Here is a 16,906-nt window from a genome sequence, read left to right as displayed (position 1 = left end):
AGCTGGAGCTATTGTCATCCAAAGAGTGAATTAACCTACAATTTTCTTTTTTTCAATTTTATTAATATTTTAAAAAATACATAAAAATACAACATCCAATGTCTGAATAAATATATTTAACAAGTTGCAAGATAATACCTTATTTTACACAAAATTTTCAGCTTTAGAAATCTTGTTAAATAACTTCATTGTTGTTATATATTTCATTTTTGTATTTTTGTAACAAAATAAAAACTCTGAAATTACATAGAAAAAAGACAAAATATTTTTGTCAAGGGATAAGATAGTCCACTGAAAACTTATTCACAATTCCACTGTAAACATTAATAAACATTAAAATATTTGCATAATTGTGTGCTCAAAAATACTATAAAAAGTGGAAGACTTATTACAACTGTAGTTTTCAGTCAACTACACTTCCTTTCACAATGTATTTTGTCCCATTTACACCTTTAAGCCTGGGCACACTGCTGAACATATACTTTGGCAGTTCTAAATAGCAAGTGCTTCCACAAAAAAAAAAAAAAACTAAAAAAAAAAAAAAAAAAAAACAACCAAAAAAAACAAACCAAAAAACAAAAAAACAAAAACAAAAAAAACCCCACAAAAAACAAAAAAACACGAAACAACAAAAAACCCAAAAATGACAATAAAAAAACACATATAACATAAACCCCCTACTCACCAAGTGTTCAAACACATCTTAGTGAAAGTGCAACAGTAACTATTCAGCTGGATAATATTTTGATATTTTTCATGTGCACTTGTCTATGATTTCTATTAACACCTGAAACTTTACTATACAAATTCAAATTTGCTAAGTGCCCGTTTTCTATCTTCACAAAATAATGAAAAAAATTTTGAGGAAAAAATATGAAAAATATGCAGGCGGCCTAACCTTCAGTTATTAATCAGCTTATTTTTTTTTTTTGCAACAGAAAAAAGAAAAGAAGGGAATAGATACAATCCAGCCTGGAAGAGTAGACAGGATATACTTAGCAATATCAAACCAGTTGAGTGCTTTCTGTGGCTGTATTTCAGGATTTGGGGATTTATGTCCATGGCAGCAAACTGCTGGGAAGGCAGAGAAAATGAATATCACCTGCATTCTACAGCAAGTACATTTTGGGGGGGAGATGATGATGAAGGACTCATTCCAGTGTCTGATGACGCAGATGACATGGAGGCTCCTGCGTGAGACACTGTGGAATCAAAACAATTATATTAGACTCAAAAGCTGTCATGCAAAGGTACCCAGGCACTGGCAAATTAGAAAACCTTGACATTATTCACTTCAGTTATCATCATCTTAAATGCCACATGAAGAAGTAACAAACTGTCAGCAAAAATCTTGTCTGGCTCAAGTGAACTGAATTAGTCTCCGGTCAGTAAAGTCACTCAGTTCAAAAAAACATGCCATAAAATTTGAAGATTAAAGAGACAGATTCTTAAAATTCCTTCTTGAAAGATCCCTGGAAGGAATTCACCTTGCCCCAAATCAGAAACAAGATCAACCAGAGAATTTCCCATAACCAGCTAATCACTGGCCTCCTATCTTTGTCCTGTCCCAGTACAGCTGATGGACACAATACTGCTGTAGGTAACAGAAGTTTTCTAGGCAGGTATCAAATCCTATGATTTAGAAATTGAATTTCCTGACCAGATCCAATACTTCTCATTCTTTTCACCTATCCTCTTTTTGATCTTCTTTTGGGATTCTTTAACCTTGCTGTCTATCACTTCCATTACATTTGTAAAAATTCCTACTATAATATACATATATATCCTGTTATATATCATATAGGATATATATGTGATATACACACATACATGTATAGCATATATATTTTTTAAATCCTCACCCAAGGATATGTTTATTGATTTTTAGAGAAGACAGGGGAAGAGAGGAGAGGAAAGGAAAAGAAAATGTTGGTATGACAGAGAAACATGGACTGGATGCCTTCTGTACTGTAGGTACCCCAACAAGGAATCGAACCAGAACCTAGGTATGTGCCCTGACGGGTAACTGACCCTGACACCTTTTGGTGCACGGGATGACGCCCCAACCAACTGAACCACCCAGCCACTGCAATCGTATTTTGTAATTTGAATAGATTTGTGTTATTCTCTGAATTCTACTAATACCATATTCTTGTTTCAAGATTAGAGTATTTTCCCTGTATCTCTGGATATTAATTGTAGTTTGGTATCTTTATATGGCGCATCATCTGCTTTATTCCACAAGTTCCTTTTTATTCTCATTGTATACTTTGTTTTCTGTCTTTTTGTACACAGAAGCCTTCCTATCTGGTACTGTGGTTTTAGCCTTCCCTTATCTACCATGACAATTACAATGGTTATCTGCTCCTCACCTTCCAAAAGATAAGCTGTTGACAATTCTTATCTCTCACAGTTTGCTGTCCCTTTTTCCTGTCTTTGTAGGTATGGGGCTTTTGATTTTCCTTACTGTCATTTTACATGCCGATATTTAACTAGAAGTTAACCCTATAGAATTTTTTAAAAATATTTTATTTATTTATTTTTAGAGAGGGGGGAAGGGAGGGGAAGGAGAAACAGTGGCAGAGAAACATTAATGTGTGGTTGTCTCTCACATGCCCCCCACCGGGGACCTGGCCTGCAACCCAGGCATGTGCCCTGACTGGGAATCGAACCCGTGACCCTTTGCTTCACAGGCCCATGCTCAATCCACTGAGCCACACCAGCCAGGAACCCTACAGAATTTTAAGGTCTAGGTCAGACACTACTGTCTCCATGATCAGTCCAGAGTAAAATCTATCCTTCTACGGAATTCTAAACTTGTTAATATCACTCTTGAGACCCACATCACCCAATGTCCTACTAAACTTTAATATCTTTGAGAGCAGAGTCTGGATCTCATTCACCTTCATACTTTGACCACCTAGAAGAGGGCCCAGCACATGGTATGTATGCATTAATATTGTTCATCTGAACTATCTTATATGGTAGTTGCTTAGGAAATGACTACCCCAAAAACATAATCTCAAGGATAAACCATATGCCTATTTGTTTTGGTGAACCTCTTCATAGCAAATATAGTGCCTAATAACAGGCAACCAGTAAATGTTGAGCAAAGAGTGAATTCAGAGTAAGCTGTTCTTGAGAACCCACCACATTTAGTAAAATCACACATTTTGTAAAACAGTTCAAAGTGTCTTTCAGGAGTGTCACTCTGATTAATTCAGTTGTTGGGTCACCTCAATAACAGCAACGAAGAAAATACTAGGAATCAAAAAACAATAAATGTATACTATATTCTAGGAGTGACAAACCTAAATCTTCTAAAATAATAGTATATTTGAAAACAGAGGGAAAACAATTATAATCAGATTACCTTCTCTGTCTTTCTTTTTTAATCTTTTTCTCCTCCTGTCAATAGTCGCAACTTCAGACTTCAAAGACATGTAATATTTTCTGATTTCCTGTAGTTTTTCTTGGAGAAAAGAAATTCTCTCTGTACTGTTCATATTATCTAATTCATCTAAAAGGGAAAAATTAGCATTTTAAAATAATCCAGAAAAATTATGGCAGTTTTATCAGAAGTCCAACTCATAAATTATTAAAACCTTTGGTTTATTAAAACCAATCATATTAAGCTAATAAGTCTCTGTAACAAGGAAGACACTAATTAAATTCAAGTAAGATTTCCTTATATATCCCAATATTTCTACACTAAATATTACTTGATTATTTTTACTAAACATTACTTGATTATTTAAATGATCAGAAAAACAAAAGAAAACATCAACACATAGCAACTCTGATCTATAACTGTAGTTACTTATTGAAATTGTTTCTTCACATTGATGGTTTCATTTATTTATTTTCAATTGTCCACACTAGAAAGGATGTTCTAGTTTCACTGATTTATGTAAATCCTACATCTTATTTCATAATTAGAAATAATTCTTCCAGTGAATGTTTATCAAGTTAGTATTATGAAAAGACATGGATTTGTATTTAAAGTAATGAGTGATGATTTATTGGTAAGACAATATTTGGAAACCTAAATAAATGAACTTGCTAATCATTACTCCTCTGACATTAAAAAAAAATTTTTTAGACTTTATTTACTTATTTATAGAGAAAGAAGGGAGGGAGAGAGGAAAAGAAATATCAATGTGTGAGAGAAATATCAATCAGGTACCTGTCACATGCCCCCAAATGGGGACCTGGCCTGAAACCCAGGCATGTGCCCTAGTTTAAGAATTGAACCGATGACCTTTTGGTTCACAGGCTGGTGCTCAAGCCACTGATCCACACCAGCCAGAGAATTCCTTTGACATTTTAAGGTATATACTGCATTACAATATACATTCAAGGTTTCTATAAGTTTCTTACTGAGTTGAAAGCTCCACTTATATGTCCTAGGGGATGAATTCGGATGTTTTTCTCTATGTTTATCTTTTTCTCCATCTTTGATGTGAGGGGATATTCTTGCAGGAGATCGTGCAAGCTTCTGTGGCTTAGATACACTAAGATGTTTTACTGGGGTACATTTACTTGAATTGTCTAGGACAGGAAGATCTTCACTATCACTGCTTTGTCCTAGAATAAAAAAATGCACACAGATTATAAATTATAAAAATCTCAAATATCAACATGCAACAGACCCAGCAATCACAAGTTTTGGTATCCTATGGAAGTAAGTGCAAAATGCACAAAGTTTTTAACAGTAAAAAAGAAAGAAAAAGAAGGAAACAAAGAAAATTTAAGTGCTTATCAATAGGAAAATGGTTAGAAATTTTATATTATTGAATACTTTAAGTGGTTAAAAACAATGAGCAAGTTCATGAGAACAAAAATGACAAAATATCCTATACTCTTAAATGAAAAAGCAAAGTTATAAAACTATATACATGGTATGCCCCATTACGTTTAAAATGAAACCTAACTACCTAAAAGAGCAGAAACCTAACTACCTAAAAGACCCTGACGCACGCATGGCCTGTGACCCATAAAACAATGTGAGCAGGTATTCGTTTGCAACTCTGTGCATCCTCACCAAATTTGTACTTAGAGATGCTTTCAGTTTTCACTTAATAACAAATTAGAATTCTCCATTTTGTGTTTTTCAAACTCTATACTCTATTTCCACCCTACCCACTCTCAAAAGCAAATCTTGTTTTTTACTGAAAAGACAAAGTTGAGGGTTATACGTGCAATTTTACAGCTCCTCCCCTACCTGTATCTGTCCGTACTGCCCCTTTTTTGGCCTCAAAAAGAGTTTCTGGCCAAGATAATCTCTTCAGCTACTCTTAAAACCACATACTTCTCTGAAATTCCTAATGTCAATTAGCCAACTTCTTTTATCTTCAACTTCTTTTCTCAGAATCTACAAACTTGCTTAGATGTTTCCTACCCTTAGAAGAGGGAGGAAGGAGAGGAAAACCTTTAGCTGGCACCTTCTTCCTTCTCTTTAGGGTCAAATTTCTTCAAAAAATTCTTTGTCATCCAGATTTCCATACCTTCTGATGACATCACTGTGCTACTGTTAGGGTCCCAAACAATGAATATACAGAGTCCGGCAAAAATAATGCCCCTTTATATCACAAAATCATCAGCATGTACATAATTCTGTAACACAACACTATCACACGCAAGCAAACTACATATGACATTTTAGGTGAAATGTTCAAATGAAAACTATAAATTATTACACCGATATTAATAGCATTACCCTACCAACCACACTCAAGCAGGCATCACTTCTGCCAGACCCTGTACTTTAATCCCAGTGAATATTCTATAGCATATGAAACTTTTTCTTATTCAAATCTACTAATGTTTACTGATTTTCATTTATCACCACCAATCAGTTTCTACTCTAGTCTTCCTGGCTATCCCATATAAAGCGATACCCTGTATACTTCTACTGGTCCTTTTTCTTCGTTTTTCAATTACAATTCACATTCAATATTATTTTGTATTAGTTTCAGGCTAAAAGCTTAGTAGTTACACAATCACCTACTTTGCAAAGTGTTCCCTTAATATTTCCAGTACCCATCTAGCTCTATACAGTTATGACAACATTACTATTTCCTATGTTGTACTTTTACCTTTTCTTCTCATTTTACTCCGACAGCAATCTTATCTTGTAATACTTTGACAGCTACCTTCTAAAAATAGACTTTCTTCTGAGCTCCAGGCCCCAATTTTCCTAACACTGGTACCTCTAACACAACAATGCCTGTTAGTCTCCCAACAACCCGCTGGTATACCTGTATTCCATGTCAGTTAACCAATTCCTCCTATTTATAATTGAGTCTTTGTGATTTTATATCTCAAATTTTTTCAATTAATTCCTTCTTTCACTGTCTTAGTTAAGACAAAGACTCTCTCCAAAAAGTAAAACTGATCTGTTTCCTTTCTGCCTTCAATCTTCAAACTTACAAAAAAGTTGTAAGGACAGTTGGCAAAAAAAGTTTTTCTCCTTAGAAACTAGAATATTCTCCTGTGTTAGTTATCTACAAATTACCCCAAATCTTAGCTTAAAATTACCAATAGTTTTTAAAAAAATATATTTTATTAATTATGCTATTAGAACTGTCCCATTTTTTCCCTTTTATTCCCCTCTGCTCTGCACCCCCCTCCCACCAGCATACCCCCTTAGTTCATGTCCATAGGTTGTACATATATTTGGCTTCTCATTTTCCATACTATTCTTAACCTCCCCGTTGATTTTGTACCTACCATTTATGCTACTTAATCTCTGTACTTTTTCCCACTCTTTCCCTCTCCCCCACCCCGTTGATAACCCTTCATGTGATCTCCATTTCTCTGATTCTGTTTTACTTGTTTCCTTAGTTTGTTTTACTTGTTTCTTTTTAGGTTCAGTTGTTGATAGTTTTGAGTTTGTTGTCATTTTAATGTTCATAGTTTTGATCTTCTTCTTTTCTTTAGTTATGTCCTTTTAACATTTCATATAGTAAGGGCTTGGTGATGATGAACTCCTTTAACTTGACCTTATCTGGGAAGCACTTTTATCTTCCCTTCCATTCTAAATGAAAGCTTTGCTGAATAGAGTAATCGTGGATGTAGGTCCTTGCCTTTCATGACTTGGAATACTTCTTTCCAGCCCCTGCTTGCCTGTAAGGTTTCTTTCCAGAAATCTGGTGATAGTTTTATGGGAACTCCTTTGTAGGTAACTGTCTCCTTTTCTCTTGCTGCTTTTAAGATTCTCTCATTTTTAACCTCGGGTAATGTAATTGTGATGCTTCCTTGGGTCCAACTTCTTTGGGACTCTCTGAGCTTCCTGGATTTCCTGGAAGTCTATTTCCTTTGTTAGATTGGGGAAGTTCTCCTTCATTATGTTTTCAGATAAGTTTTCAACTTCCTGCTCTTCCTTGTTTCCTTTTGACACCCCTATGATTTGGATGTTGGAAAAATTAAAGTTGTCCCAGAGGTTCCTAAGCCTCTCCTCATTTTTTTTTTGAATTCTTGCTTCTTCATTCTGTTCTGGCTGAATGTTAATTTCTTCCTTCTAGTCCAAATTGTTGAGTCCCAGTTTCCTTCCTTTCACTGTTGGTTCCCTGTATATTTTTCCTTATTTCACTGGTACGCCAGCCACTGCCTTGCTACATGTCCTCTCTGCCTCAGGTGCCCATCTCTGCTCCTCCTAGCAATCTGAATGAATGTTTCTTTTTTAACTCCTTGGTTGTCAGACTTCCATACAGTTTGATTTTCTGGTCATTCTGATTATTTTTTGTTTTTGAATCTGTTGTTGTCTTTTTGGTTGTGTGAGGAGGCAAAGTGTGTCTACCTATGCCTCCATCTTGGCCAGAATTCTTAATAGCTCACAGTTTCTGAGGGTCAGAATCTGGGAGTAGCTTGTCTGTGTGGTCTGGCTTAGGATATCTTGTGAGACTGCAGCCAAGCTGTTAGCTGAGGCTGTGGTTCTAAAGACTTGACTGGAGCTGGAGGACAAGCTTCCAAGGTGACTTACTTATGTGGCCGTGGTTTCTTGTTCACTGTTGGCAGGATATGCGCAGTTCCTCACAACACGGGCCTCTTCATAGCCTGACTGAGTGTTCTCGCAACAGACAGCTAACTTCTCCCTGATGAAGCTATCCAAGGATGAGCATGCAGGAATCTGCAGTGCTTTTTAGGACTTACTCTCCGAAATCATGTTCTATCACTTCCACTTTGTTAGAAGTAAATCACTAAATTCAGCCCCACACTAAAGGGAAGGGAATTAGGGTTTGTTGCTTGAAAGGAAGAATATCAACAAATTTGTGGCTATCTGTTTGAAAAACCACCACACTCCTACAGAACCATAATACAACCACCAAAACCAGGAAGTGAGCACAAATATATTACCATCGTCTAATCCTCAGACCCCATGCCTGTTTCTCTATTTGACCTGATAGTGTCCTTTTACAGCAACAGGATACAGGTGAGAATCATATACTGCATTTAGTTGTCACATCTCTTAAGTCTCCTTCAATCTGGAAATCAAGGTCATGATTTTCATGACTTTGACAAATTTTTAAATTGCAGGCCAGTTATTTTATAGAATATCCTTCAGTTTGAATTTGTTAATGGTTTGTAAGGATTATATTCAGATTATGCGTCTTTGCGAGGAAATCACTGATGTACTACTACGTTCGTGTTGCAGCCTGTCAGGTGTTACATGATTTCAATTTGTCCCATTATTAGTGGTGTTCACTTTGATCTTCTAAGGTGGTGTCCACCAGTCTTACCCACTATAAGGTTACTCATTTTCCCTTTGTAGTTCCTGCTACCTTTCTAGTCTCATCTCCCATTACTCTTTCTCAATACTCTAGTCCTCTGTACTCTTCAGCCAAATAATGGCAACTGAGAACTGAAATGCCCTTTATCTTATATAAATTATATGCTCCTTTTTTGGCACATATCCACACTATAACCTAGAATTTCACTTTCAAACTTGTATGAAGGCAGGTTTTGAAGGTAAAAGTTTAATTTGTCAAAATCAACCATGTTTTTATTTCTACTATATTCTATAACTTAATTTTATTCCTTACTGTACAGAAGTCTGTTTTTTATGTAATCTATTCATATCAATTTACTTGTTTTTCAAGTGAAAATTTTATTTCTCCATGTTTTGAAATTACTGTATCATTTATGAGTAAGGTTTTCTACAAAAAAATTCCATTTAGAAATGTAAACTTAATCTGCTTTCACCATTACAGCAAATGTTGTTCTTCTTTCATTCAAGTTTCCCAAATGTTCCTGTAATATTAAACTACTTTACCTAAAAAAATACAAAAAATAGGCATAAAAATAATCATAGCTATCCCAACTCTAAATAAAACTGACAAGAGCTTCAGATTAAAAATTAATGGAAAAACTGCTATTTCAGAACATAATAAACCAAGTTTATTTTTAAACTGACACAAATGATCAAGCTAACAAACTGCTGAAAATATTAACAGTGTACTAAAACCAGCATTGAAAAGCACCAACCTGTTCCATTTTTTTCATTTTTGGCTACAGCACTTGTTCGCTTTGGGATACGCTTTTGTTTTTTTGCCAATAATCCACTATTTCCATCACTTGGTCTTTTCTGACCTGAAATAAGGGGAAAGAGAGAGATCCTGAAAAGTCCATAGCAAGTATATTTATTCGCCTGTCTACATAAATTTCTATGTATACATTTTTAAATGGGTGGGGGAAGAGGGAATGAAGAGAGGAAGGAAAGTTGGAAAAAAGGAAAGGAAGGAAAGGAAGAGGAAAGAGTACTTTACAAATCAAGAGTTCATTTACTAATTTTTGGCTTCAATATAAAGTCTAATTTTCTCCCTATAAAGTCCTTACCCTTCTCTCTGATCTCTCTTTCTTGAACAATTATACTACAGGTACCAGAGGCAATGTTGGCTTCAAACCCATTTGCTGATTCCCTCTCACAGAGGCCTTCTTGAGATTCTTCAGCAATACTATCAACTTCAATGGTTATGTCACTCTCACTTTTTATACTTCGAGACTCATCTTGACTGAGAGTAAGGGGTGAAGCTACTGAAAAGTTATGCTGTACTACAGGAGGGAGGGCAGGTGGAATAGAAACAAGAGAGTTAGATTCGGAGCTTTCCACTACAGCATCCTCAATACTGGTCTTGTCCTTTTCATCCAAATCATCCAAATCTACTTCATGGCAAACCAGGGTTTCAGGCCCAATCAGAGGCATTGCATCCTCTTCTTCTTTCAGTGGAGTATTTATAGTTTCTTCAGCTCGACTATCAGATTTCTCACTAGTCAGTTCTTGGATGCATTGGTTTGACTCTGCTATTAATGATGGCATTCCTTCATTTTCTATTTCAAAATGTTGTTCAAAATTTAAGTTTTTTGTCCCCTCAGATGCAATACAATCACTGGTCCTTTCTTGAGATATGCTATTTACCATCTCCACTCCATTCTCAATTCTTATTTTTTTCTCTGGTGATGACTGTCCCAGTATTTTCCGTTTCAGCTTTTTTTCTTTTGCACATTGGTCAATTTCATTTTCAGCAGCAGCAGGAAAGTTTTTATTGTCTAATGAAGGAAAGTCTAGACTGTGAGTTTCTATATGAGGTTCACTTCCTGCTTCATCTTGGCTAAACGAAGAAATCTTTATAATTTCTAAAGAAAGATCTTTTGTCTTGCTTCGTCTTCCCTTTCCTTTAGGAGATTTTTCTGCCTCTTTCTTAATGTCTTCTACTTGTTCTACTTTATTTCCAAAAATCTGTACTATTTGTTCATTCTCTCCAACATCTAACTTCAGGGTCTCTAAAGGGTGCATTTGAGTCCTTTCATTTTCCTTTAATATATGTGCAGCAATCTTTGGATTTTCTTCATCTAGTTTATCGCTTAAATTTTTGTTTTTTTCTAGTTCTTCTTTAATATCAGGAGAAAGTTCTTCAGTCACCAAATTCTTTTCTAAAAGGTCTTCTGTATCACTATCAGATGAACAAGAGTCTGCAAGAGGAAATGTCACAAAGGTTTCTATCTTAATTACCAATATAATTTTATAATAAAAATTCTGCCAAAGACAAAACTCTTAATCATGTACCTTGAATACCTCCCTATAGAAATTTCTGATATAAAATAAATCATACACTTGAGCAAAAAATGTGGGGGGAAGAAGATTTCAAGTTAAGCTTCATGTAAGAATATGTTACATAGAAAGTATTACTATTGTAATTCTGTAAAAGAGCTATCTTGCAATTTTCACCAGTATCATATTTAGGCTATGATACTCCTTAGAAAATGCAAAGGACTAGTGCTGAGCTATGACATCGTAAAGTGGTTTGGTCTGAGATCTAGTAGGCAGTGTGGTTCGCAGGTCCGCGCTCAATCCACTGAGCTACACCAGCCAGGGCTGAGATCTAGTAGGTAGTGATTAATAGATGTGATGGCCATTTTGTGTCCTTAGAAAGGAATCTGACATTCTACTTAAAATAATTCTGGAAAGGAGATACACAAAAGGAGCAATCTGAATTCTCAAAATTTTAAATACTCTTCTGATTAAGAGACATGGAAGTATAGGCTATCTACCATTTTGCAAAAGAAATCTTTCACTTTAAGTCAGGTAAGTTTTAAATTAAGATCAAGTAGAGTTTTAAGACTGTATAGGAGCTGTAAAATATAAAAATTCAGCTCACATGCTGCTTACATTCTAAATGAGTTCAAAAGGGTAAACTTACTTAACGGTATTTTGTAAATGAAAAGGTACACAGTTTTTATTTTGTGATTTTACCATATACAGAATTAAAAATTCATTTGTTCTCGGATTAAAAAAACAACTTCTTTAGTTTAGCAAGACTACTATATATAGTTTTGCGGGTGGTACACTGCACAAGGGCATGGCATGCAAGAGAGCATCTTTCACTTTGTGGGTATCTTGCATTTATATAATATGGCAACCTTCCAGCAGATGGCAGTAAAGAGGAAGAAGAATGCCCTTTTCTAATGTGCATACAAGCAAACATCCTATGGACAAATAGCAATCCTGTAGGTTCAAAATAACTTTTTCCTTGAAGGAAGGGAAATTTTTATAAGGCAACTATTTAATGTTTCTTAAATTACATGGGAAAAAATACAAAGATAGAAAAGTGGGCAAAAAGTGAGTAAAAGCAGAATAAATTATGTTCACCTGTTAACTCATCACGAAACATTTCCATACCACATTAGTTTTTGCTCTCTCTAAGCAACACAGTCTCAGCTTTGCTGAAAGATCCTAGGGGACAGCACTGAATTACAAGAGACACTGGTGCATGCTTTGAAGGACAGTGCAGCACACAGCTGGATGCATGGCTTGTCAACCCATCCTCTATTTAAAATAGAGTATGTCTATTACAAAAAAAGGTATTCTAAATTAAAGTAAAACATCACTAAGTTTTAAGTAATCACAATATACTAAAATAAACATTTTATTCAAATAAAATTTTAGTTTAAGTTATATATGAGATTAAAAACTTAGATAACTTTCTACCAGTCTCACACAACTGACATTTTATTATCTATGTTGGTTTTTAGAAAAATCAGTGATCCTCTAAACTGTGCACCCTCCATTCTATTCGACAGCGATGAGCGGTCTGCCACACTGCTGTGAGCGCTTCTGGTACCTGATTTTCCTTCACTGTTTGGAGTCTTAGACAAACCATATGGCATGTTTGACGAAAGGGTGGATCTTAAAGGAGGTCGTCCCCGTTTTGACTTCTGCCTCTCTTCCTCCCTCTTTTCATCTTTTTCGCTCTCTTCTTTATTCTGGATAACAACAAAATATAGGAGAGAAGAGCATTCCTTATGAAAAATGGACATTCTACTTCTCCAAGGAAAACTAGAAGTCAAGAAATGTAGATATTTTATATGTGAATTCCTAATCTGTGCTTACAGAAAAATTATAAACAAATAGTTTGTTAACATTTTTTACTTATATCAATATGATGGTCTACACTATGCAACACTGCGATTGTAATTGTGAAGGTCAGAGTCAGGGCGTTACAAAGCTATACAACCACTCGGCACTGCCTCCCCCTATTATTCCCTGAGGAGAAGAAAGATATCTACCATAAAATAGACAACACATTAAGTGACTCTACAGCAAAGGCTGAAAACTGAGGGTGTGGATGAGGATACAGCTGGCCAGCAGGTATGTGCTTTAAAATTTAGTATTAGATTCCAACAAATAAAAATCAGATTGCACACTTTTAAAAACGTGTGGAAAAATCCTAAAACCTGGCAACCCTGATTGCATCCCACAACAGTGTTTAGCCCCATCCTCTCTAGATGAGAACACGTCTTCGTGCTGGTCACGATCAGACATAATTCCCCTCTGTCTACACTCCAGCCGCTATAGGCATTTCAGTTTAAAGCCTATGTCCCAGGAGTCACTCACTGGTTTTCATCTTTCCTGAAACAACGTGTTAATGTGTTTACATTTTTTCACTTTTTTTTAGCTTCTGGTTTATAAGAGAGAAAAACCACAATTACCTTAAAAGAATCAATATGATTATTACAGTGAGGAAACAAGATTTAGAAAACACAAATATGAATAATTCCTGGACCTATCATAAATGATACAAATCTGTGAACTTACTTTAGCTTTTTTCTTCTGTTTTTTCTTTGGTCCACCTTTGTCCAAAGGCCAGATTATCCTGTCAGCCTTCACCCATTCATCATACCTTAAAATAAAAAATATATTTAAAAATTTACAATAAGACCATATTTGAAATGTGTTCATCAAATTAAAAACAAGAGTAGCATAAACTAAATAGCTTGTTTCTAGTGTTGGCAGAAATGTGAAGGGCACGGGGCTGATTTGCTGGTAACGTGTGCCAGCCACTGTACTAGCGAGGAGCTCTGTGTACCTGCCACCAATAAGGTGAAACAAGACAATTTCTGAGAGTAAACAGGCTTAAAGGGAGAGCTAGGTAAAGCACATTCTAAAGAGATTCAAGACCACGCGAACTGCTTTGTTTTCTATAACTCCCACAGATTTGAACTTAATGAAATAAACCAATTCTGTGCTGGAAATCATTTTATTTACCAAATAATTTAAAGATAAGTCAGGTAAATTCAAACTTGTAATATCAGTTCCCAATGTATTTTATGAAGTCCTTTTCAATGCTCTTCCTCACAGAATTCTCTAACCTCTACTACTTCTGGTAAAATTTTATTCTGAACTATATCACCAACAAGACTCTGACATTTTTAGAGATATTTCATTTTCTTTATCCAAGTTTATTCTGTTTAGATCAAGCTGAAAACTCCTTATATCCCCAATACCTTTTTCCGAAATCCTGACATCACTTTTAAAAAAGCTTTTTAAAAAAATCTGCACCTGAGGATATGTTTACTGATTTTAGAGAGAGGAAGGTAGGTAGAGAGAGAAAAAAAAAGTGAGAGAAACATCAATGTTAGAGAGAAACATAGCCTGAGGATACATTTATTGATTTTTGAGAGAGAGAAGTATGATGTTAGACAGAAACATCAATTGGTTGTTTCCCACACACACCTGAACCAGGGATTGAACCCACAACCTAGGTAGGTGCCTGGACTCAGGATAGAACTTGCAACCCTTTGGTGCATGTAAGGGTGCTCCAAACGACTGAACCACCCAGCCAAGGCTACTGACATCACTTTTCAATTTCTTCTTTTTTTAAACCTTTTTTAAAAATGATTTTATTTATTTATCTTTAGAGGGGAAGGGGAGAGGGAGAGAAATATCAATGCATAGTTCCTTCTTGTGCATCCTCTGCTGGGAACCGGCCTGCAACCCAGGCATGTGACTTGACTGGGAATTGAATCACTGTTGTTTGGTTCACAGGCTCGCGTTCAGTCCACTGAGCTACACCAGCTAGGGCTCACTTTTCAATTCAATATAGTCAGCCCAAGTTACTAATTAGGGGCAAATAAGAAGTTAAACTTTTAGAACTAAATAGAACAGTTCTCACATTATATAAATATCCAAGTATTTGTAGAGCTCTATCAAAATCTAAAATCTGAACATTTAAGCAAAAGACTATAGGGCAGTCCTTGCTTTGCACTTGCTCTGTATCATGTGAATGCAAACCATACCCTTATTTTGTAACACAAAGCAAGGACATGGTTCCAATACCCACAAGTTTTGCTGAACATAGTACCATGATTACTTATACTATGGTTTGAAAACTATCTCAAAACCATCTCCTCCCGGATCAATCCATTATCTTCATTTTGCCAGGCTAAGTATCTGTACATTCTGAATGTATTTAGAAGTATTCATTCATTTGGACATTTACTGAGGGCCTACCTAAGATGCAGAAGTATGGAGAGAATAACAGAGAGGACAAGGAAGGCCCTTGCTCTCATGCAATTTGCAGTCTGGTGTGACAGACAGACATACAGTAAAACCAAGTCAGTCTGGTAAATGCAGTAAGAGGGTTATTGTATATCTAGCCCAGGGCTAACACAGGAACTCTGTTACTAACAGAGTAACTCTGCCCAATTTTTAAATTTCATAGGACATATCAGACAACCAAGAAGCACCAGGCTCAAAACAAGCAAGCAAGCAAGCAAGCAAGCAAGCAAGCAAGCAAAGATAAATGGCGGAAGGAAGCAGTACAAGTCTGATCTGGACTATACCTGGTCCTGGTCACGATGGTATGTCACCTAGGAACTCCCAGCATTAATACTGCCAACCAAGGGTGGTCTGAAGATTTCTTGACTAAAGAGCAGGACTTTCCTCACAGTTTTACACGCAACCTTGAGTTAGATATGCAACCAGATTTTCTACAAACTATAGTGGCTCAATGTCAATGAACTGGTACGAATTATACCAGCTTTTAGGAGTATGGAAATATAACAAAATACCATGAACTAGCTCAGTAACCAGTTAAGTAAATGTTTAGGAGCTTAGCTAGTTAGGAAGAATGTGAGCACATGATAAAATGCCTATTGAGAAGAGTGATACAGCAAAACATTAAACAGATGAGGAAGAGGGATGACAGCAAGGGCAAATTCTAGAAAGCCAAACAGAAGAACAGACACACATTAATGGTAAGTGAGAATGGATGAGTGTGAATGGAACAGAATCTAAGGAAAAAAGATTCTAATATGCTGTACCTACAAAGATAGTTACTCAAAGCTGGTAAAAGTAGTCCTTCCCCAGATTTCCGCCAAGATGGAGGCATAGGTGGAAACACTGTGCCTTATCCCACAACCAAGTTTGACTACAACAAAAGTTTTGGAGAACTAGGACACACCCAAAGACCAGAACACGGAATTATACGGAAGTCCGACAACTACGAACCGTTCAACGAGACGGTAAGAGAGGCGGAACCAGCAGCGGAGCTGGGTCGGGCAGGACAGATCCCCCGACCTAGGCAAGCAGGCAGCCCGGAACCAGTCGGGGTGTGGGACAGACTGACTGCGGTCCCACATTCGCGCACAGTGAGACGGACCACGCAGGCCCCAGGGGACGAACCCAGTGGTGGAGGGCTGACAGCGGTGGCACACTCGAGTGCAGTGGAATGAAACACGTGGGCCTGGTGACAGTGGTGGCTGTGGTGCCGGTGGGGGTCGAGGCAGCGGTGGCAGAGGGAAGCCATTGTCCCTCTTTGACCCCGCCCCCACATACAACGTCACAACCCAGCGACTGAGTTGCCCTGCTCTGGTGAAAACCTAGGGCTCCGATCCTGCTACTTAACAGGCAGAAGAGCCCAAAAGATGGCGCAAGAGGAACTCAAAGTCCCAGAGCCAATAACTCTAAGTGAACAACAGATTGCCAGCCTCTTAGAAGCCCAATTTAAGATACTATTTATCAGGATGCTCACAGAATTGGTAGATTACAGTCACAAATTAGAGGAACATAAGAAGGCTAAACTAATTGAAATGAAGAGAGATGTCCAGGAAACCAATAGCGATGGAA

The 16,906-nt window shown here is 36.6% G+C and overlaps 1 protein-coding gene across 3 annotated transcripts in view; it reads right to left on the bottom strand.

Annotated features, from left to right (window-relative positions):
• Positions 1-598: 598 nt before the first annotated feature.
• The window catches only part of ARID4A (AT-rich interaction domain 4A), a 62,084-nt gene continuing 45,776 nt past the window's right edge, over positions 599-16,906 (bottom strand). For all 3 annotated transcript variants that reach the window (XM_037054395.1, XM_037054396.1, XM_037054394.1), the window contains 7 exons: positions 13,595-13,679; positions 12,621-12,762; positions 9,838-10,971; positions 9,487-9,591; positions 4,381-4,587; positions 3,374-3,520; positions 599-1,202 (listed from right to left, as the gene is read on the bottom strand). In XM_037054395.1, coding sequence (XP_036910290.1) covers positions 1,099-1,202; positions 3,374-3,520; positions 4,381-4,587; positions 9,487-9,591; positions 9,838-10,971; positions 12,621-12,762; positions 13,595-13,679 — 1,924 coding nt within the window. In that variant the 3' untranslated portion in view covers positions 599-1,098. The remainder of the gene's footprint in view (positions 1,203-3,373; positions 3,521-4,380; positions 4,588-9,486; positions 9,592-9,837; positions 10,972-12,620; positions 12,763-13,594; positions 13,680-16,906) is intronic.

The sequence above is a fragment of the Sturnira hondurensis genome, unplaced genomic scaffold (genome assembly GCF_014824575.4).
Source record: "Sturnira hondurensis isolate 20B ecotype Veracruz unplaced genomic scaffold, ASM1482457v3 Scaffold0008196, whole genome shotgun sequence".
Taxonomy (NCBI): Eukaryota; Metazoa; Chordata; class Mammalia; order Chiroptera; family Phyllostomidae; genus Sturnira; species Sturnira hondurensis.
This window is presented reverse-complemented; position numbering and strand designations above follow the sequence as displayed.